The sequence below is a fragment of the Equus asinus genome, chromosome 4, assembly GCF_041296235.1.
Source record: "Equus asinus isolate D_3611 breed Donkey chromosome 4, EquAss-T2T_v2, whole genome shotgun sequence".
NCBI lineage: Eukaryota > Metazoa > Chordata > Mammalia > Perissodactyla > Equidae > Equus > Equus asinus.
This window is the reverse complement of record NC_091793.1, coordinates 90,602,254-90,625,252: the sequence shown is the minus strand read 5'-3', so window position 1 is coordinate 90,625,252 and position 22,999 is coordinate 90,602,254. Positions and strand designations below refer to the sequence as shown.

Genomic DNA, 22,999 nt, shown 5'->3' with positions numbered 1-22,999 from the left:
CTCTCTCTCAACAATAAGATTAAGTAGTAAAAAATAATGTGAAGAATTTTGGCAAATATAAAATGCTACATAAAAGTCTGACATACTTTTCAAAGAACTGTAAATTAAATTGCATTTGCTTATTGTGTCACATGAAAAATTACCGTTAGACACTCAAGAAAACATATTAGGCAGTATTTTTTTCTATATTACAACTAAAATACAGACAATACATAAAATCACTATAACAATTAACACTTTTATGGTACTTACTATGTTCCAGGCATTTTTATAAATTTTTATTTTTTATTATTTATTTATGTATTTATTTATTCTGAGGAAGATTCTCCCTAAGCTAACATCTGTGCTAATCTTTCTCTATTTTGTATGTGGGTTGCTGCCACAGCATGGCTGCTGACGAGTGGTGTAGGTCTGCACCTGGGAACCAAACCCGGGCCGCCGAAGTGGAGTATGCTCAACTTAACCACTAGACCATGGGGCCAGCCCATGCCAGGCATTTTTAAAGGTGATAGATGTATGAATATGTGTTAGTAAATAATCCTGAGGTGGGCACAATTATTAGACCCATTTTACAAATGAGGAAATTCAGGCACAGAATGTCATATAGCTAGTTAAGTGGTAGAGGAGGGATTTGAATCCAGACAATCTGTCTTTTGAGTCCAGGCTCTTAACTTTTGTGCAATATTGCCTACTTAATGTGGGGAAACCAAGACAAAGAAAGGAAACCTACTTACAAATTATTTCACTTAATAATTACCAAAAGCACTGCTATAAGCTATGAGTTGAATATTTACATTAATGAAGTATGACCATTTATTCAAATTTCCCTAATATCTAGGTTTTACAAAATTTACAGGTGCCCATTTTTATTAGCATAGTACAGGAAAGCAAAAAGATGAAGTAGATTGGGTCCTACCTCATCTGCAGAATTTCAGGAACATTTTAAAATAGTTTTAGGAGTAACAGATAATTTTATTTTTTAAAAGAGAGGAAAATAATGCATGTATAATTTCACAAAGATTTTGAAACATGGTTATTACTAACAATAGAAGCACAGAAGGAAAAGGAAACTAATTTTTAGTGAATGTCCACAACATGCTAAGACTTCATATGCACTCTATCATTTAATAGTCACAACTCTGTGAAAAATGCATCACTTTACTAATTTTACAGATAAACTAAAGTTCAGAACTTAACAGGTCACCTAAGGTTGCATACTATACTATGCAGTATATGGAGCCAGTGTTCAAACCCAGGAATGTCTCTGAAGACCTACAGGTTGTTCCCTATTAACATAAGGGTTATCACTGATTATCTGTGAATAGCGACGAATTAGAAGAATATAGAAACATACTACTAAGTTCAATATTTAATTTTAAGGATAAATATTATAATCTTTCTTTCCCAAAGCTGTAGGCTTGTAGCAACAGAAAATGGTATTTGTCTCACTTTCACATTCTTAACAGAAGTTTTTGCATAGGTGCTTATAAGCAGTGAAGAAATATGAGGAACTACTTATTGAAGAGTATCCCTCAGATTGCTTTTTCAGGTCGTTAAGAGGATTAAATAAGATAATGTATGTAAAATGCTTAGCACAATGAGTGGCACAAAGTAAGCAGTCAATAAATGTGAGTGATTACTATTGCAGTAAAAAAATCCTGTCCAACATTCTTTCATAATCATGTTTTCTAAAGTTTATTTGTTAAATGAACCTTATGGAGGGGGTGTCATACCTATGAACTTATCACAGAACTAGGGATCTTTGGAATACACTTTGATAGAAACACAAGTAGGAAGCTGTAAAACAGAGGCAACACATCAATCCCCGAATAATTCCCAAGTGATTCTTCATTTCTGTCTAGAAGGTACACTGACCTCTTAGAGTTATTAGATAAATTTAGTAAACTGTCTATTCAGACACTAATAAGCTTCCCAAACACTTATGGTTTATGAATCATCAGTGGTCTGCTAGACACTGCATGAAAAATAAATCAATGCTAGTGATATTGTCTCATTTAGAATGTTTTATAAATAAATAAAAAAGCAAATAAGTAAATAAATAAGCACTAACTCAGTTCTGTAGTTCTTCATTTTAGATATTAATCTGCCTTAAAAGCATGGTCCTGCCATACCTGAGAATACAGGAAGTTAAGTTCGAGATCACCTGATGAAGGATGATGCATTAGCAGAATTCATCAACCAACAGTAATGTGAAACAGAGTAGTCAATGAATCCTTGCATATATTTTACCTCTTCTTTACAATGTAACATATCTTTGCGATATTTTGGTCTTAATAAAATTCAGGTAACTTAATCCATTTTTTATAATGTTGTTAATATTTGGGGCATTTCTTGAACATTTAGTTATTAATTAGATTATTACTTAACACAGACAGAAACTGGTGTTCAAAGAAACTTAAGGATCAACATGAAACGAAGATATTTATTGACAATGTTATAAGTTAAATGGAAAATAAAAATTGAAAATTAAATTTCTTCAACTTTGTTTTTAAAAGCACTACTCCAAGTGAGATACACCAATATTTTCAAGGCTAACATCAAGGCCTGAAATAATTTATGTAACTCAGTAGCTTATAATTACTTCTGACACTGAATTATTCTAAAAATAACCAAAATAAAGTTGGAATTGTATTGCTATCATGTTGCAATTCTACTTTTCTTAAAAGAATTTTTAAAATTTTTGTATTCTAGCAACATTGACACAAACATGCCCTAGATTCAGAACACTCAGTTTGTGAATATGATGTCTTCTACCCTCCCTGTCTTGGTTTGCTTCAGATAACACCCTGTTTCATATCCAGGTGCCAGCTGAGGGTTTTCCCAAGTTGTCCATGTGAATGTGTCCCTTACAATCATTTGCTAAGATCTCACACCAGCCTAGTACACTTGTACGCTTTTTCTTTTTTTCATTGTTCACAACTTAGTCAATCACACCTAGGACGTTTTCTTGAACACATACAGACATCAATTTTAATCCCCTTTCTTGCTTTTCTTTTCTAACCTCTACCTGGTTATGTTTATGGCACGATGTTCTGTTCACTACTTGCTGTTGTTACCCGTGTGAAAGAGGTTTTGAGACCTGGCCACTATAACAATGATTGCACAGGAAAAAGCATTATGAGTTTTAAAGTGAAATAAAAACGAACTCTTGTAACACAACCTTTTTATAAGCAGTAGTAAGTTTTTGTGTTGAGCATAAACAATATTAGTCTAAGTTTAAATATTAACCCTAAGGATAAAGAAAACCTTGGCCTACAACATCCTGCAGCTTGGCTCCTACCTAACTCCCTAGCATCACCTTTTACCACCCACCCTCTACTTCTTAACTTCTGTCACTCTGACCTTCATTTAATGTTAGGCATTATGCTCTCTTCCCTGCTCAGGATCTTTGTACATATTGTTCCTTCCTTCCAGAAAAGTTAATTCTCCCTCTTGATAAAGTCAACTATAATTCGTTAAGATTTCAGCTAACTAAATACTTCCTCAAAAAAAATAAAAAAGCTCCCCTTGATCTCACTGATTGGTTAAATTATCCTTCTAAAAGCCTTCACATTAAATACCATGTACATCTCTACAGCAATTGGAACAATTACAACTTTGCATCTATTTATATGATTATTTGATTAACATCCTTCTCTAGCTCTAGGATCTAAGTTCAGAAAAGCAAGACCCATGTCTATTTCTGCTCACTATTCCAGTAAGCACATAATAGGTGTCAACATATACTAGTTGAAGAAAGACATTGGCAAACCACTGGTAAAAACAGAGAGAGAACAAAAACCGACTCAATGAGTTTTGAAAGAAAAATCACCAATGACTTTTCGCGTGAAAACAAGATACAGAGCCATATTTGATAGAACTCTTTAAACTTTCCATTTCACAGGAAAAAAAGAAGTTCAATTCATAGTGGTGGAGGTAGATGGGATGGTTACTTACATGATGGGGCCAACTGAAAATAAATTAGATACAAATAAAATTTATAAAGTAGGGGCCGGCCCCGTGGCCAAGTGGTTAAGTTCATGCACTCCGCTTCGGTGGCCCAGGGTTTCACCAGTTTGGATCCCAGGCACGGACATGGCACCACTCGTCGGCCATGCTGAGGTGGCGTCCCACATGCCACAACTAGAGGGACACACAACTAAAATATACAACTATGTACTGGGGGGATCTGGGGTGAAAAAGCAGAAAAAAACCCATAAAGTAAATAGTAAAAACATATGCTACATCTTTTGGTTATTTTTAGAATCTATTTATATAAAATACAGTTTTAATTGAGTACTATTTACTACTGATCCTAGGGACCAACCTGGATATGAATTTTAATTATGAAAGAAAAAAGAACCTCATTATGCTTGGATAAAATTTTCTTGTTTTAACTATACTGTTTCATTTCCAACATATATTCAGAATACACTTGCTTCAGCCTCAAACAGATTTTCCAGTCATAACTGCAAAGAGCTATTCACTTCCTTATTTTTTTATGCAAGCTATTTTTTCCCTATTTCTTTTCTGATCTGCATTCTGGGAAATAAAGTTTTAAAAACATAAACGCAAGGTATATTATTTCTAATCACTTTCCTAATTTACCAGGTTATTCTGAATTTTAATCCCAGCTTTCAAACTAGGAAAAAGAGACTTCCCCATCCCCTCATCCCATTGGAAGCTTTGTTTACTTGAATTACTCTTCTGTGCCAACCTAGGATTTCTCCTCTACCTAAACTCTGATTAACTCATGTCCTCCCAGGAAGCCCACTGTGATTAACTCTACAGAATTCTAATTGCTTCTTTACTCTGCATATTTACATACTCAGTTTGCTGTTATTTTACAAAGGATCCTAAAGTGTTTTTCAAGTACATGTTTCAGTCACTTAAAAAAAAAGGACTTAATCTTAAAACCTTCTGTTTTATTTTTGCCTTCTATTCAAACCAGTACCTGAATACAAAAAACACCATAAAAATGTTAAGTGACTATGCCATTTGTATTTTGAATGAGCATACAATAATTTGGATCACTGATTAAAATAATAAAAGTCCACCTTAGGCCCAAATGTTATACCTTATCTCACAGTGAAACTGACTTACTGTCTACCAATTTATGACTGACATTCTTCACCACCAGTTCCCTAGTTTTCCCAGGATAGTGAAAAACGCATTTTGCAGTAAGAAGCAAAATATTTAAAAATTAGGATAGATTATATCCATTGTTCCTCCCTCAACTGACTAGCCTTTTCACCCTGTTATATAAGAAGATTAGATCAGTCTAATAGACTTTATTCTTTATCAAGCTATGATGATTGTTAGCCAATACTCAATTGTCTTCAAGGTATTCGAGAGATATGTTCATGTGATGGTTAGCAGCTAGGACTACAATTTTCCTGGGTCATTCTTTTTCTGGTTCCTTTAATACATAAATAAATTCTTCCATTATAAAATTACTACATGAATATAAGCTTATAGTTAAAAATAAATTCAAGTAATGCTAAAGTATACAAAACAATAAGAGTTCTTCAACCTTCCAGCATCCCACATACATACTTTCTATAAACCAAGAATATAATTTAGTATATACTTTCCAGACTTTGTCTTAATCTATTTACATAAATATAAGGCATATATTTGATACAATTTTTTAATTTTATAAATATATGTGCATATAGCATAAAATATATATGTATGCAAACATAATTCTTATACATTACATGCATATTATTCTGTATTGCATTTCTTTTACATAAATGAGATCATACTGTGCATATTATTTCATGATTTGTTTTCAACTTATCTTAGAGAACTTTCAATGTTTTTAGCTTACAAATTCAAACTTTGCATGGTTGTTGTTAGTTCTTATCTTTAGATACCATAGGTAGTTTTTCCTAACTATAATATTCCAAAATAAATGGATCATGTCTTTCATTGCCAAGGAAAATGAGTAATGTAGATTTCTCCATTGTAAGATTTCTTAATTAAAAGCATTTTAGCAAGTAGTCATTCAATTTAATATAATTTTTCATCTTTCTTAAAATGTTTAAACCTATAAATTTATATATCATTTAAAATATGTATATACATAAAGAATGTATACAGTTAGTAAATCAAGGTCTAAATTAATAAAAACTAAAATTTAGTTTTATACAAAAAGAAATCAATATAATATAGTAAATTTGATTACTAATTACAAAAATTAAAAACGTACATTACACAATTTATTTTCTCACTCACTGAGGTAAATTGTGCAAAAACAGAGAAGCTGCTGAAGAAATGCTTTTAAAGAATTCTTAACAGCCTTAAAAAGAAAAAAAAAAAACTTTTAAAACAGTTTGCCAACCTACTTAGAACACAGAAACCACAAACAGCAGGAACAGCAGACCAGAAAAGCAACATAAGATTAAGTTAGAATCTGTATTATGTGAGTCTAGTCTCCTCTTATACATGTAAGAACACTGGAATAACCTGACTGTTACTTTTGTTTTCTAAGAGGCAACATATTGCTATGGTCTTCAAGCTGGAAACAGGAATCAAATCAATTGGATAGCAAACTAACATCTACTATAGATTTTACTAATCTTAAAAAACTAAACTGGACCATTTAAATAGAATATGCAATAACATAAGCTGTTAGGTTTTATTATCAAAATAAATTGTTAAAGGAAATAGTATACTACTTCCAGTAGAAAATAAGCTTCATTTTTAGACTTTTATGAAAGAATTAAGTGTTAATATCTCCTAAATGAAAAAAAGTATTCATAAGGAGTGGAATGATTTAGGAAAGCCTATGGCTGCAAAAAATCATTACCATCATTACTGGCGATATCTGTAGCTGGTATGAGCTTTCTGATATATACTGAACACTGTAGCTTTAATTGAAGTTTGAATGTTATAAACAGTTAGATGTCTGGCTCTGGCCTGCATTCTAATACCATCAGCAGAACAGAGATGGGAAGCATAAACAAACCTTTTAACTAGATTACAGTCTCTAAAATGGCCAAGAAATCCTTCAGCACAAACTCCTGTGTGACAAATGTAGAAGGAGGAAAATGATCTTGGAATAATGCAAAAAAATAGCTTCTAAATTTCTGCCATTACTGGAACATGTATTTGACTTTTGAATATGTTGATGTCACTTAATATTCGTTAATAATAAACTTTACGTTTAACTTTCCAAATAAATAAAAATTCTTTTTATCTTACTTAGCAGCTGTTTTTTAGATCAGTATATCCCTAAAGTAAGGAAGCTATTTAAAAATCAATACTTTTTTTTTGTTGAATGTGGAATATTTCTCTCCCCCAATATCAGTGAGTGTATATATAGAGCCCAGATTATTATTTTGAGATACTAGTAATATTAAGAACGTACGGATTAAGTTACTTAATGGTCAACAGATGAGTAGACACTTCAGGATTCAAGGTATATAGAAAACAATAGCTTTGAATACAAGGATAAATCTAAATATAATTTAGCACTGAGTCAATCTTAAGAAACATTTTAGGTTTACTTCTAACTTTTGAGTTACAGACATTAAACTGAAAAAATAAAGGCAGCACAGGAATGTAAGTTTTAACACTAGCACCACACAAAAATTTTTCCTCTCATCACTGGAATCTTGGTTGACTGGTAAAGAACTCAGTGAAGCATGGATGTGCAGATTTTTTGCCATTGCAACGTTGGTGACTAATTTATAACTCGTTTTAGTCTTTTAAAACAATACATTCTAATAAATTACTCAATGACACAGAATTTAATTACAAATTCTCTAAGAAAAGGTTATACAGGTCAACTGAAATAAAGAATCGAATCACAATTTGTCACATCTAACTTTGAATAAGGTGTATGCTTTTTACCAGGTATGATATTATTAGTGATTTTCTTTCTCATTATGTCCAGCTACTTAAGAAGACAGATCTTAATATACGTCAAGCCTGGTTCTCACCTTGTCTCTCTGAAGAGTTATACTGAGTTATTCCAACTTGTGAAATCTTACATGATATAGAAATACCTCAAACAGAAATGCTGAAGAGTTAGAATCTTTAATTTTAACTGAATTACCTTTAGGTTATCTAAGGAAATTATTTGGGACCACAGACTCATTCTATCACATGGATTATTCAGATTGTTCTTAAAAGCAAGAAACCACATTTGTTACAAACTTTCCTTTCTGAAATATAAAAGACGACACAGAATACTTCTTTAGCATTTAAAAATATTTCCAAACTCTACAAATCATAATGCACTGGCATAACACTTACAAGCTAATAGAGTCAATGTAAGAATATGGAATGAATGTGTATTTACTTAGGAAGGATATGAAAGTTACTTGATTAATAAAATAGAATTTTTTAAAATTATTCTTTTCTCCTAAAAGCAAAGGATGTAAAAATCAACTCTGGTTAGCTGGATCAAAAAGTAGTTCAATTCAGTAGCTGCTTTAAAAAACAACTATATAATAATTTAGGCATCTAGAGAATCCAAGTTGTCCATTCTTACACTAAAAATATTTCTGACTTTAAGTAGTATCAAAAACAGTACAGTAAACTTAATCTTCTATGTGTAATGTAGTAATTGTGAAAATACTGCAAGATAGAGTGTCCATAAGTTATGTGTATATAGGTACCAAAGCACTAGGCATTATAAACTAGCCTTTCTTTAAAGGTTTTCCACTATCAACAGAGTTACATAAAAACTTTTATAGTAAATAACTATTCATTGGGTCACAAATTATTGGAACCCCCAAACTTCACATAAAAAATGCTAAATGTCAACTCCATGCAAGATAAAGGAAGTTCAATATGTACATGGCGTAAGTGTTCTTATTTTTGCCATACAGAGAAGAATGACTTTATGTATATTTTATTTCAAGTTGCACACTGGTCTGTATCTATGTTCCTTATAAAGGATTGGGTCTTTTGTTTGTTTTCCTGTCCTTGCAAACTTTTAGAAATTTTCCATCACTACCAATAAGCTACTGGGACCATGATTTTACTAACGTTTGTCAGAGTACTTTCTGACTGATAAAAACTCTTTACTGTGACTGTTTTGAATTTAAAAAGTGTCATGAATTTACTCTGATGTAGTATTTTGCTGCTTTAGGATTAAATGCTGTTTTTTCAGTAATAAGTTTTCTCATTTGTTACATGGGACCACTATAAGGACTGATTTAGATTGATATATACTTACCATAGTGCTAAGCACTTATAATAAATGATAACTGATTATTACCAAAATAGAAAGTTAAAAATGAATGTAAAAAAGATCAGAATTGACCATCCAGGAATCTATTTACCTTCACAAGATACTGTACTAGTAACAGATTCCCTCCTTCTTTTAAACTGTGAATCACTATCATTCTAAAAAGTATACTTTAAGGAGGGCAAAGGAAATCTCTTTCTCTCTAATATACTTTTAAATTACATATGAAAACTATGACAGGAACCAAGATAGTATTCTTTGTTTTTGAAACATCCATTGACTAAGAAACTTCCAACTCATTTTACTACAGCTATAAAAATAATATCACATAATAAAATTAAGAATTGTAACTGATTTAGAAGTAGAACTGGGAAGTTTCTCATGAGGATCTTGGAGGAATATATCTAGTACACATTAAAAATTCCAAAATACCTAAATAGTGTATACTACAATTATTGCATGATAATTAAATCACACTGTCAGCTTAAACCATGGTAGAAAATAACTAAATGCTCAAAATTATAATGTACAATGTCTTCCACTGAACCATGAAAGATAACCTGTTATGAGATATAAAAAGAAAAAGTTAGGGGCCAGCCCGGTGGCATAGTGGTTAAGTTTGTGCACTCCCCTTTGCCAGCCCAGGGTTCCTGGGTTTGGATCTGTGGCGCAGACCTACATACCACTCATCAAGCCATGCTGTGGTGGTGTCCCACACAGAAAAGAGAGGGAGACTGGCACAGATGTTAGCTCAGTGACAATGTTCCTCAAGCAAAAAGAGGAAGATTGGCAACAGATGTTAACATACGGCCAATCTTCCTCACTGAAGAAAAAAAAAAGAAAGGAAGAAAGAAAGAAAAAAGTTACTTTAAAAAAAAAGTTTAAGTTTGTAGAGTTTTGTGTTTTGTGGGGTTTTGGCGGAATAATTTAATAAGATACTTTAATGAACAGTGCTGGTCATCTTCAAATAAAAGTGTATAGCAATAAAATACCAGCAATGATAGACACATGGACTGTTCTCATGGTCTAAAATGAGTGAATCATATACAGAAGAGAAATCCCCAGAATACAGTATTAAGTGGAAAATTTTCCTCCATATTTTTCTATTTTAATAAAACACAGTAATATCCTTCTTAAACATGCATTTTTCCACCTAACGGTATCCACTTAGTTCACATAAAATTTATTTAGGTAGAACCATCAAAATAAAGGTATGACCAATACACTTCAAGATATGACCAACACACTTGTGGAATACAATTAAGATATCTCTTCATGTTAAACTGTAGGGACCATCTTTGTTTCTCAGATGCCTAGCACAGTGCCTGACAGACAGTAGATGCTCAATAGATGTTTAACGAATAGCTAAGTACAATCTGTTTTGCATATACATTCAAAATTCAGACAAGTTTGCAAAGGTACATAAGTTGGACATAGTCTTTCTGGCTGACTTCATGGGGTCCCACTGATGACTAGGAGTAAATCTTCATATCCATAGAAAACTGGAAAGTTGATAATTGTCTGGGTAAGGACCAAAAAAACAAAGTCAGGGAAACAGGTCACCTAAGTAACAGTTGCTTTATAGAGCTGGTAAAAGCGGCCTAATCATTACAACAACTTATTGCTCCAGTCACTCAATGAGATAAAACTTAAGTGTATCCTGAATATTTGGTAGTATATTTTTAATAGGAATTTTTTTGATCATCTCTTATTTAAAATAAATCACTTTTGTCAAACTGCATCCTGTACAAGGATTAGAGGGAATATGTTTTTACTTAGTATGAGTACCATACTGTTAACAGGATTTAATTTGGCTATCAGAAAATGTGAGAGCCTCAGTAAAGACAAAGAAAAAAAATTTCATGGTAGTGAGGAAATTATAGCAGGGAGGAAAGGAAAAAAGAGGAAAGGGAAGGAATCACACATACGGGAGTAAAGAAATTCAAATATGCCTAACTCTGATATCAACTATGACAAAAACCTAGTAGGGCCTACTGTGCACCAGACACTGTGCTGTGAGGGATGTAAACGTTAACAAGACAAAAACCTTAGCCTTTAAGAAGTTCGTAGAGCAAGACTCACAAGTAAACATTTATAAAACAATATGCATTCTTCTTACATATATAGGTTCTTAATACAAGAGTAAGAAGTATATTTACTGATTAATCAGAAGTGGGGAAAAATAAGTATTAGGGAAAGCTGAAATAATTCTCAAAATAGTAATAACCTACAATAAGAGACATCTTATTAAAAAAATCAACCTCTTAAAAAAATCAACAGCAAATTATTGAATTAAAAATGGACAAAATTATGGCTTTAAAGTTATTTATCTAAATATTCTTAGAAGAATATGCCTCCACACAAAACCTTTAAGTGCTATACACAGAATTTTGGACAATAGTTTCATTTCTGAAAAAGGAAAGTCAAGTAGTAGTATAGTGAATATGGACAGACCTGAGTTCTCTGATCCATGTTCTGCCCACTTATAAGCCTTGGAACCCTGGGCAAGTTCCTCAAGCTCTCTGAACTTTGGCAATTTGGCAAATGAAGAGTTGGATAAAGTGACCTCCAAGATATCACCCAATTAAAAATTACAATCCTAAACTATATCTTAATATTAAAAAATAAAACATAATAAAAATAAAAGGTTTGCCAAATGTAAATCATTATTCAACTGAGAGGAAGTCTGGAATCTTCAAACCATATGGGGGTGGTGGGATAAAGAACGTGTTCAAGGGAAAACAGAAACAAAGTTAGCAAAGGTATTATTCTCAACACTGTAAATTTTCACTCAGCTGCCTACTGGGCAACTATCACCCCAATTACCTACGATTCGCTTTACTTAAAATGTATTTCTTCACCAAATTTTATTTTCTATCTTTTACACTAGGTTGCTGAGGTATTCAGGTGAGGACAAGAAATCCTAGGTGGACCTGGAGTAGTAGTACTGATGTTGAGAGAAAAACTTGAACTAGCACAGATTTCTGCCTAAGTGCACCAATTACACCTCAGAGAAAGGTAAGAAACTGCTCAAATTTATAACAGAAAGAAGAGAAATAAGACCATATTGTTTACTGCTACACAGTTTTTTTCCCCTATGTAAATGTCTACTTTTGCACACAGTTGGTAATTAAATTTTACAGAACAAGTTTCTACATATGCAATGCTTTTCTGCAACTAAAATGTGAGTATATTATGTTTTGGCTTTATCATCAAGAAAATAAAAAATTAAAAGTATTATCATGTCTTTATAATATTTATGTCAAAGATCCTTTTAGATTTATTTTTCTGCACATCTTTCTAGTTGATCAAATTGCTGTTTTCATATTGCCAGTCTGATCACAAAATTGCTGCTTTACAGAAGAGTATTTTTTGCTGACATAAATTATGGGATCAGAGATACCAATGCAGTTACAAAAATGGGTGTGAGAGAGAGCAAGAGAGTGTATGAGTCTTACGAATGTGTGCATCCATTTTTAAGGAAAGGATAAAGAAACACATGTATTAAACAAAATACCACTTTCCAATGTAAGCCCTAGTAAAAGGCCTATATCAGAAACATACTTTCTAGCATTTGTGAAATAAAATACAGCACTGAATTTGAAAGCCATTCACTGAGAACATACCATGTAAAAACAGAAACTAGTAATTTTTATCAAGATTGTTGTTCTATAAACCGAAATACGGATTTATCTTTCAGTTTATATCTAACTACAATGAATATACTAACTACAACTCCATGATTTCTTTGACTCATGAAAATATATTTTAGAAATTTGTCTCCTCTCATATATAGCGAGCAATTTGGTTCAGTACCCTAAGAGATGAAAAACTCATCTCAATTTACAACAGTAAATAAATAATTCAGTTAAAACTGAAAGTGGTACCAATCCAGCAAACTATTGATGGAGAGGTTTGGCTTTCCATGAAGCCAGAACAACATAAAGTTTTCAATGGGGATTACTTGTTCAGACAAGTTACAAAGATGAGAAAAATAAGCAGATTAATTACGAAATAGCTAATATTCTCATCTTAGTGAGAATAAATTTCAAGAACGTATGTCAGGAGAAACGATACCAGTGGTATTTAAACTTCAATCATTTTAAGCTTTGAACTTTATATGCTGATAGATCAAACAAATATGTAACAAAAAAAGCAATAATACAAGTCAGAACCTAACCAAAGGCCTCTATCAATTAAAAAATTGAAATTTTATATGCTGGTCAGACAAATCGAAAAAAGAAAAATTAAACCCAGAAAGCAAAAACCAATCAAGTCTGTTCCAACACTGAGGTCAATATCCAAATCACATACAGAACCAAAAAGGGGAAAACACTCAGGTCTACAAATGGATAAGCACTTCCAATACAATCCAGTTCCCGACATTTTCCCACTCAGAAACAAATGCAGTGGAGCTTTTCCTGAGGAAAAAGGAAAAAAGCTCTCCAAATGAAATTTTTTTAAGTGACATCTAGAAAGTGTGCCTCTTTCTGTCTCTTTCCCTGGCGCCTCATTGGAGGAAGGAGGGGGTTGTTTTTGTATGCTCCCCCACTGGAGCAACACACAATCAGATGTTAGCTGGAGGAGAGAAACCACTTTTGACAACAGCAAATAAAAATAAAAGTGCCCTTCCTCCTCTGACAGGATGGGCACCCACCTCACACACCCCTCCCCACTCCAACCCCTCCTTCACTCCCCCCCCCCCAGCACCACCCCCTCCTCACCCCGGAGCTCCACTGCGTATGTGGTTTGGTGCTACTGTTGCCCCGGAGTGAAAGTCAGAGCTAGAGGAAGGCAAGGAAGCCCCCACAGACACACTTACCTTTCCTGCCCCCCACTTTTGAGTGCCTTCCCTGGAGCTGTGGAGGATGACACAAAGGGTAATAAAGGGGGGAGTGGAGGAGGAGGAGGCGAAGGAGGAGGAGAGCTGGGGAAGTGGCTGCTCCTGGGTGTAGTGAGATGTCTCCAGCCAGGGCCAAGCAGCAGCAGTAGCAGCAGCAGCAGCAGCAGCAGCAGCAGCAGCAGAGAAGGGTCTGTGTTGCTAAGAGGCTTTTGGTCTCTTTCTCTCCTCCTCTCACGGCCAAAGAGGAGGAGGGTGGAGGGGGCTCGGGAGGGAGGCTAGTGGAGGGGTGAGGGGGTAGTAGTCGTGGATGGGGGTTTTCGAAGAAGAAGAAACTCCTCTCTCAGGCTCAATCCCCCTCTCAGGGCTTAGGGCTGGAGGGTGGGGGAAGGAACTCAGCCGCCTTCCCCCCAGCCCCCTCAATTCAAGGTTGAAGTGGGGTAAAATTAGTGTCCTGTCCCTTTAAAAATAGAAATAAAAGGTGCCCCCCCTCTGCCACTGCCTCTCTCTTCATCATCAGCTGCTGCTGCTGCTGGGGTCTCTCTGCTTGGGGGGGGAGGGGGGGTTCGGGTAGAAGAGACGGGAGGCACTCACTGCGCATGTCCCTCTCTGACGGGAGGCTGGTTGGTTGAAGGCAGGAGGAGGGGGAGGGGAGGAAATGAGATGGTTTCCCAGAAGCCTCCGAGGCGCTCGCGACCCGGAAGACATTGTAGCAGGGGGTAGAGGGGCGGGGGCGGGGAGGAGGAGGAAGTCGCTACTCTTTAACAGCCCCAGCTCCCTCCTCCCTCCTAAGGGAAAGTGGAGGAACGGAAGTGGGCGTGGACGGAGGCGAAAGGAGGTCACGTGTTGGGGCGGGGGGGGCGGGGCGGGGGGGGGCAGAGGCGGTGCAGGCGCGGGGCCTGCCGGGAGTAGTGGTGCACTGTTGGCAGCGTCAGGTGAAGTCGACCAAGCTGCGCGGCGACGGGAGCTTGTGGAGCGATTCCGTGGTCGCTAGATCTCCCGTTCTGCCCTGGTAAGGGCAGGCTTTTGTGTGAGAGGTAACGGGATAGGTTGGCCTCAGAACGAAGGCCAGGGCGCCCGTGGCAAAAGGCGAATCGAAAGAGAGAGGACGGAAGGCTGTGGAGACTGGAAATACGGGAAGCGGAGCAGGCTTGTCTAGGCCAGGCAGGCCAGAAATCAGGCGGGCTCCTTCTGGCTCCGTGGCCTCCCTGTGAGCCCGCCGACAAATCCCTGACGAGCGTGAGGAGTCCTGGTGAGACAGACTAGATGTGTAGCGGGGTAGTGACAGCCAATGATGCCTAAGGAATGTGATGGTCCTGGTGTAAGAATGGGAATTCTGGAGCCTCGGCAAATGACTGGCGACTCCTTCTTCAGTTCAGGGCAAGGCATCTGTTCAGGTAGAGAGACAAGCTCTATGTGTGACTTTTGACAACTTCTGGCTTCAGATGCATTGCTTATATGGGGTATTAGGACCGTCAATCCTTACGTCGCTACCCTCTCTGGAATTCTGGAGTGGCTTTGGGGAGGGAGCAGGCTGGGAAGTCTTGAGTGGAATTTCCCTCCATGTCTTGCGTTGTTGCTGCAACACAGCGCCTATGCCTGTTCTCAGAGGGATATGGGATTTTGTAGTCCTTGGTGTTGAGTGGTACGGTTGATAGAGACGGGACATATCAAAGTTTTCCCTTTCTATAATATAGATGAGAGATTTTTAAATTGGTATTTTGGTGACTAGCCTCGGATTTAGAGCCTTTGGTTTCTCAATTAAATGCTGCCTATATTTGCTGGAAATGTTTCCCTTAGATCAGGATTAATTCAAAATATTCAGGAAAGGAGTCATGAATTTACATTAGTAAAACTTTCTTAGTAAAATAGCACTTTCTTTTTCACATTCAGTTCATAAAGTCTTAAACCATTCCAATCTTTCAGTTACCTTCTTTTGTAAAGGTATTTTGAAGGATTATCACCCATGTGTGGTTTCTTTTAATACCAAGAATCTAAAATTCCCCATGTTTAGGTGGTATTCTTTATTTCTCTAATGGATCCTTTAGGGTACACTATCAGTTAATGTTACTACTTATTTTCTACGTTTTACTTACACGTTTTGGCAGTGGACCTTATTTATGTATCAGTGCCTACTGCTTACTACTTTATGTGTGTGCAGTAATCTTGTCCAGTGGCAGAAAAGCTAGACATCTGTGCCTTAAAATTTACTTTATATTGAAACCAAGTGTTTACCACTCTATGACAACGAAAAAATTATAGCAGAGCATTTAAAGTGCCTTAGATACTTTAAAAATCTTTTTTATGAAAAAAATTAAATATGCAAAAAAGTGCATGGATCATAGATATGCAGCATAACGAATAATTATAAAGTGAACACTATAATTACTACCAAAGTCAAGAACTAGAACATTGCTGGTACCAGGGACATGCTCCTCCTGACATCCATCCTGATTGTTCCTCTCTCCTCACCACTCCCAGAGGTTAACTATCTGGATTTTTCTGGTAGTTATTTCCTACTTTTAGTTCAAGTATTTTTTTGACCACCTCTGTCAGCATTCCTAAACAATATAGGTTAGTTTTGCCTGTATTTTAACTATATGTAGATGAATTATACATTATGTATAATTTTTCTCTCATGTTGCTAATATTTAACCCTGTTAGTACATTTAGCTTTAGTTCATATATTTTCATTGCTTTATAATAATATCTATAGTAGAGTAAATATAGTGTACTAAGTCTTTTTCTGAATAAACTGCAGTTCAATCTGATATTAATCGACGTTTGGATTGTGTCCGGTTTTTAGCAGTTATGAATAGTGCTCTATGAATGTTATTATACATGTGTTTTTATGCACATAGCATGTATTTTTGCGGAGTGTAGATAATGCCAAACTTTTCAAAAGTGGATATATCATTTGTATTCCCACCAACAGTATATGATAGATCCCTTTTGTCTACAGTCTCACCAAGAGTTGTTTTTCATTTTTGCCAACCTAACGAATGTAGCTTTATATTGTTTTAATTTGAAGTTCCCTAGTTATTAATAAGGTTGAGTGATTTTTCAAAGTTTATTGGCTCTTTGGATTTCTTCTTTGAATTGTCTTTTTAAGTCTCTTGCCAAGTTTTTCTGTGGGGTTGTCTAGATTTTTCTTAAAGATGTGAGCACTGTGCCAAATATCTTCTCTGTGCTTGGAGCATTTCTCATTTCTTGGATAATAACTTTATCTCCATTTTGTTTCTTACTAGTTTATTTGTTATTATTATTGTTTGAACTTGATTTGTAATTTTAACTCCAGGGAAAAGATTCTATACTTATGCTTTCCAATACAGTAGCCATTAGCTGCATGTGGCTATTGAACACTTGAAATGTGACTAGTGTTACTGAGGAACTGAAGTTTTAGTGTTACGTAGTGTTAATTTAAATTTGAAATTGGTACTTGATTCAATTGTTAGAAAACGCTTCAGTGTATTTGGAATAACTTGGGTATGTAAATTTACTTTCTCAACTGTAAACTTTATAAAGATTAAGTATTTTTTATGACAGTTTAGCATATGGATTGTCTTTTTCTGAAATGTCAAATAAACATCAGATTTCTAAGACTTTTATGAAAACACTGTAAAATACCTCAGGTTTTCGTTGTGGTTAAATGTTGAAGTTATAGTAAAGTAATTTCACCTTGTTTTACCTTTTTTAATGTGAGTACTAGAAAATATTAAATTACACATATGGGTGGTATTGTATTTCTGTTGGATAGCACTATTCTTTACCATCGATGTTTAGTTATATATTCCTATATATTTACCACTTTTGGTGTTCTTCAGTTTTTCTTGTCTCTCTGAATTTTCTTTAGTGATCTTTTTCTTTTGCCAAAGTACACTCTTAAAAGTTCCTTAATGCAGGCATGCTGATGGCCAATTCTCATAATTTTTTGCTTATCTTACAGTGTCTTTATTTCATCTTCAGCCTTGAAGAATGTTTCGGAGGTATTAAATTTCAGGATTGTGGTTGTTTTTCAGTATCTCGAAGATAATGTTCCAGTCGTTTTCTACTTCCATTCTTGAGTTTGAGAAGTCAGCTGTCAGTCTAATTTTTGCTGCTTTGAAAGAAATTCCATCTTTTAAGATGTTTTCTTTGTGTTACGTTTTCTGCTATTTCTTCATGGTGTTTTTGTGTGGATTTTTTCCTTCCTATTTTGGGTTCATTGGAATTCTTGAATCTGTGGATCAGTGTCTCTTTAAGAAATGTATCACCTGTGTTCACTCTTACTGTTTCTATCTATTTGCTAGAAAATTGCAATTGTGGCTTTTATTGGCATAGTATATGTAGTTAATTTTTTATCTGTCACTGATAATTTCAGTTTCTGAATTTTTGTGGGTCTGTTTCTGCTGGTTCATAATTTTTTTTCCTTGTGTGCTTGTGTGCTGGTTGTTATATTTCAAAAATTATAGGAATATGTGAGTCCCAGGGTAATGATATGTTTCTTGAAAGGCATGTTTTCCTAGGAAAGATGCTTAGGGATTCTACCAGTCCCAAATCACTTACCTCATGTTCAACACTCGGGATTATTCTGTTATACATATGACATTAAGCAGGGCTTCAAGTCATATGAGTTCTGTTTTACTTCCGATTATTGCATATCATGATGATATTACCCTGAAGATCTCAACTTAAATTGGGTGATGATTTATTTATTTGAGTTCCCAGGTTTGATGGGTCCTGTGCTTTGATTTTTTTCCCTATAGCCCAGCAAAGCTACCAGTAGCTCAGCCTTTCTTCTTGTTTCTCAGCCTTTCCTTCTGGATAGGTAAAAGTCCTCAGGACAAAAGTGATGGGGACTATGGTTTATTTCTCTGGCTTACTTTCTGCTGGATTTTGGCATGTAATTTCATGTTACCTTATTTCATTGTTTTTATTATGAAGGTTTTTTTTGTTGGCTTCAGCAGGAAGATTGGTCAGATCTGCCATTTCCATAAATAGAACCCTTATCCTCTCTCTTCTTTTTAATTTTTGAGATTTTATTTCAACATCTTTCTCATTCTAGCCAAAATTGTGTGTTTTAACTTCAGTTGTACGTTAGTTTAAACTTTTTTAGATCACATTGGCCTCTATGGTAAAGAAGGCAAGTTAATTAAAATTTAGAAAATATTTTTAAGTAGTTTGTTTCTTCTGTCTCTCTTTTTTTAAGTAACAGTTTTGAGTGTAAAAGAACACATGCTTGAAGAATCAACTACATTTACTTGACTTATTATTAAAAACAGCTCCTTCCTATTTGTCGTAGAGTTGATTCTCCAGAATATTGTCCATCAGAGTGGCATCATGATAAACTGAAATGTTTGGGTCTTTGGCCCTTCACCTTGCTCAGGCCCCAGGAAGGGTGTGATGTTGGACAATGTAGCTGTTACAGCCTCCATTTCCTCTTCTCTAGGGGCAAACTTTTTAAACTTTCTTTAGCTGATTCTTTTGGTATCTACCTTCATAATTCTGAATAATGTCTACATTGCTGCCTCTTGAGTTTTTCATTTTAGGCATTATCTGTTGACTTCCCATTATGGAAGGTGTAAATTTATATTTTTTCCACAAACACCCCAACCACTCCCCCACTGTTCCACTGACACCTTAGTTTTTGGTAGATAACCATTCAGTGTCTGTATATTTTCTCAATTTTTATGATTAATTCAGTCCAAAACCATTTGCTAGTTGTCAGCGTATTTTCTACGTAGGTTCAGAAGTATCACTTATTTTTATCAGTTTAACCATCATCAGGAAATTTCTCCTAGAACATTCTGATCCATGTTTTAGGCTGACTGTTTGGTACGGTTACCCCTATGTGGCCCTATCCTATGATGGATCATCTGTTTCCTATATCCCACATAATTCTTTGTCTTCTGTACTCCCTGATTTTGTTTGGTCACAGTCTCCAGTAGCTGTCGGAGAGGCAATTATTTTGAGGCATTATGTTCCTGTATTTGTCTTTATCATGACTGTTAATTTGACTGGGTGTAGAATTCTAAGTTGGAAATGTTTTTCTTCAGATTTGTGAAGGAATTCTTAGTGTCTCATATAAAATCTGAAACTGTTCTTACTTTCAACAGTTTACACTTCAGTTTTTTCTCTCCTATGTAAGTTTTTACAGCCTTTTTGTTTGAAGTGTATAGAATCTTCTATTTGTTGTACACAGTGTTCTGAAATGTCACAATGATGCAAAGTAACTTATGAGTCTTATAGGCATCCACTTTGCTGTGCATTTCATAGGTTCTTTCAGTCTGGCCCTCAGCTTTGAGAAAGTTTCTGATGCTTTCTCGGTAATTTCCTTGCCTCTCTGTTTTTGGTTCAGGAACTGCAATTAGACATTGTGCTCCTGGATCTATTTCTTTTTTCTCATTTTCATCTTTTTTCAGTCTGGTTCACACTTTCTGGGAAATTTACTTAACTTTTCAAACCTTTGAGACTTTCATTTCTGCTATCATATTTTAATTTCCAGGAGCCCTTTTTCAATATCTGCATTTTTTTTCATGGCATCGTGGTATTTTTTTTCTTTATAGATTTAAAGTTTTGTCTTGTAGTTGATTTCTCCCTGCTTTATTCTGTTTTCTCTAAGTTTATTCCTTCTGTTAGTATATTTTGGTCTCTTATTTCGGAGGCTTTCCTCAGCTATCTTCTGATCCTTGATTGTGTGTTCAAATTTACGTAAGGGGCATCAGAAAGCTATTTCAGGTCTCTGTGAACTTGACTGGGGCTTGCTAGCCATCCATGGTTCTCACTTTGAAAAGATTTGGTTTGGGCATATTTTTTGGGGAAAAAACTCTGATGTCAATTTCTTTAGGTTTTTGGAAGCCTTTTTTCTTGGGCTAATGAGAGTCCAAGGGAAGGATTTTCCAGTCTCCTGCTTCTAAGTCAGAGGTACTCAACTGTAACAGTATGACCCCCAGGAAACATTTGGCAGTGTCTAGAGACATATGTAATTATCAAGAGTTGTTTGGTACTGAAAACTGGTGGACAGAAGCTGTGTGTACTATTGTGCACAGGACAGCCACCCACAACAAAGAATTAACCAGCTCAAAATGTCAGTAGTGTTTATGAGAAACCCTGCTCCAAGATATAGATGTGATTGCCAGTGCTCTGAGAACCAAGTGAAAGCAGAGAGCTGAGGAATCTCAACATTCAATTCTGTTTTTAATCTGTGGTACCCTCACCTTTTAACTGTCAATGGTATCCCCCAGTGTGTTGTCCTTCTCTATTACCCTTTCTAGAATCTCTCATCTTCTGATGGAATAGGATAGAGGCTTCCATTTAATTTTAACCATTTTAGCACTGCAGGCCTTTTGAAGGTGGCTTTGTTGATTAATTCTAGCCCAAATTAAAGTATTGGTCATTAACTGACCTTGATGTTAGTGTTTATCCTATTTGGACAAGATTGGCTGATGAGACTGAATAGCTTTGTGTATTTTTGCTAAATGCTTAAATGGGAAAATAAGATAAGGGTTGAAGATTATCAGCTAGGAGGTAGATGAAATCTGGAATTGACAATTGTTCCCTATTCATTTATTTCAGTTTTATTCCCCCGTTCACTCCAAATCCTATGCGTTTATCTTCAAATAGACATGTATTTGGTTTGCTAGTTTTTCATAATTTCTTTTTCACTTAATCTCACATTCTTCTCCCAGTCTTCCTCCTCACCTCCAATAAAAACACAACAAAATCTTAGTCTTTTACTGCTCCCTTGATTAGTGTAGGAATTGAGATTAGTATGAAGGTTTGACCAAGAAGTTAAGGTCAGACTTGGCAAGATTAAAGTTCTTAGTATGTTAGCTTTTCTTTTGGCACACACGTGCACATGGTCACCTTCTCCAGTGTGCTTTCATCTTTCTATTTATGAAAATATACACATTTTATATAGATGACCCAGAAATATCAACTTATATTACTGTCTTAAAATAATCACTTCTAGGTTTGTGTATATATTTCAGTCAAGTTACTTTATAGTGAGTAAATACTAAAAATATTTCATCTAAAAGCTGGGTTACAACTAACAGACGTTACATTTCAGTTGTTTATATCATGTCTGATGTGTTATAGCACTACTCTGATGCAATGTGTAGTGAGCATCATGTATTTAAAAATTTACATTGCAACAGATTTTATATCTGTGACATGTTTAAAAGTTAAAACTTTTAGTGTCACTGCACTGATAACTTTATAGAGTCAAATTATGTAATACAGTACTTGGTTTAAATGTGCAATAATTATTTTTTAAAGTTAGAAAAAAGGTCATATATATTCAGTGTAAAAGTGATAAAGGAAAAATGAAAATCACTTATGTTCCCTGCACCTGGAAATAATTCTGTTGAAATGTTGACATATATAATTTTAGTCTTTTTAAACTATGTTTCTACACATGATTAGGGTCATAGAGTTTTGTTGTGTACTCTTTTTTTTTTTCGCTGAGGAAGATTCACTTTGAGCTAACATCTGTTGCCAATCTTCCTCTTTTTTTTTTTTTTTTTTTTTTCTCCCTTTGAGTCACCACCACAGCTTGGCAACTAATAGACAAGAGTGGTGTGGATTCCTGCCTGGGAACTGAATCTGGGTCGCCAAAGGAGCATGCTGAACTTGAACCACTAGGCCATCAGGCTGACCTTCATGTACTTTTAAAAGAAATCATATTTAACTAACATCTTTCTGTTATATTAAGTACCTCATAAAATAATGTCATGTTTATTTGCTTTATATTGCAGAAATCTCCTGTCAACTTCTGGGGGTTATTACATTCTTGAATAGCGCTGTGGTCAGTGTTGAGAAGAGAAAATAAATATGAAAAGTTTTCATTCTTCCCTATATCAGTGTTCTTGAAGCATTTGATTTCTTTAAAAACAACAAGAAACAGATGAATTAAAGTATTTTTAAAGTAGCGAACATTTCCCTTGAATTATGGTCTCTTGTTTTGCAAACAT

General features: G+C 35.1%; 2 protein-coding genes across 20 annotated transcripts in view; one reads left to right on the top strand and one right to left on the bottom strand.

The window, feature by feature from the left end:
• The window catches only part of MBD5 (methyl-CpG binding domain protein 5), a 409,939-nt gene extending 395,252 nt beyond the window's left edge, over positions 1-14,687 (bottom strand). For 6 of the 10 annotated variants that reach the window (XR_011502803.1, XM_070507658.1, XM_070507667.1 and 3 more), the window contains exon 1: positions 14,028-14,633. The gene's annotated coding sequence lies outside the window, so the exon portion shown is untranslated. The other 4 variants (XM_070507659.1, XM_070507664.1, XM_070507660.1 and 1 more) reach the window with 3 other exon arrangements.
• The window catches only part of ORC4 (origin recognition complex subunit 4), a 77,609-nt gene continuing 68,580 nt past the window's right edge, over positions 13,971-22,999 (top strand). Inside the window, exon 1 of one of the 10 annotated variants that reach the window (XM_070507670.1) lies at positions 13,971-14,085. Coding sequence is in view for 2 of the 10 variants with exons in the window: in XM_044768966.2 (XP_044624901.1) it covers positions 15,337-15,442 (106 nt within the window). In the remaining 8 variants the exon portion in view is untranslated. Of the gene's footprint in view, positions 14,086-14,898; positions 15,443-22,999 lie in introns of those variants that run through there. The other 9 variants (XM_070507673.1, XM_014831690.3, XM_014831695.3 and 6 more) reach the window with 9 other exon arrangements.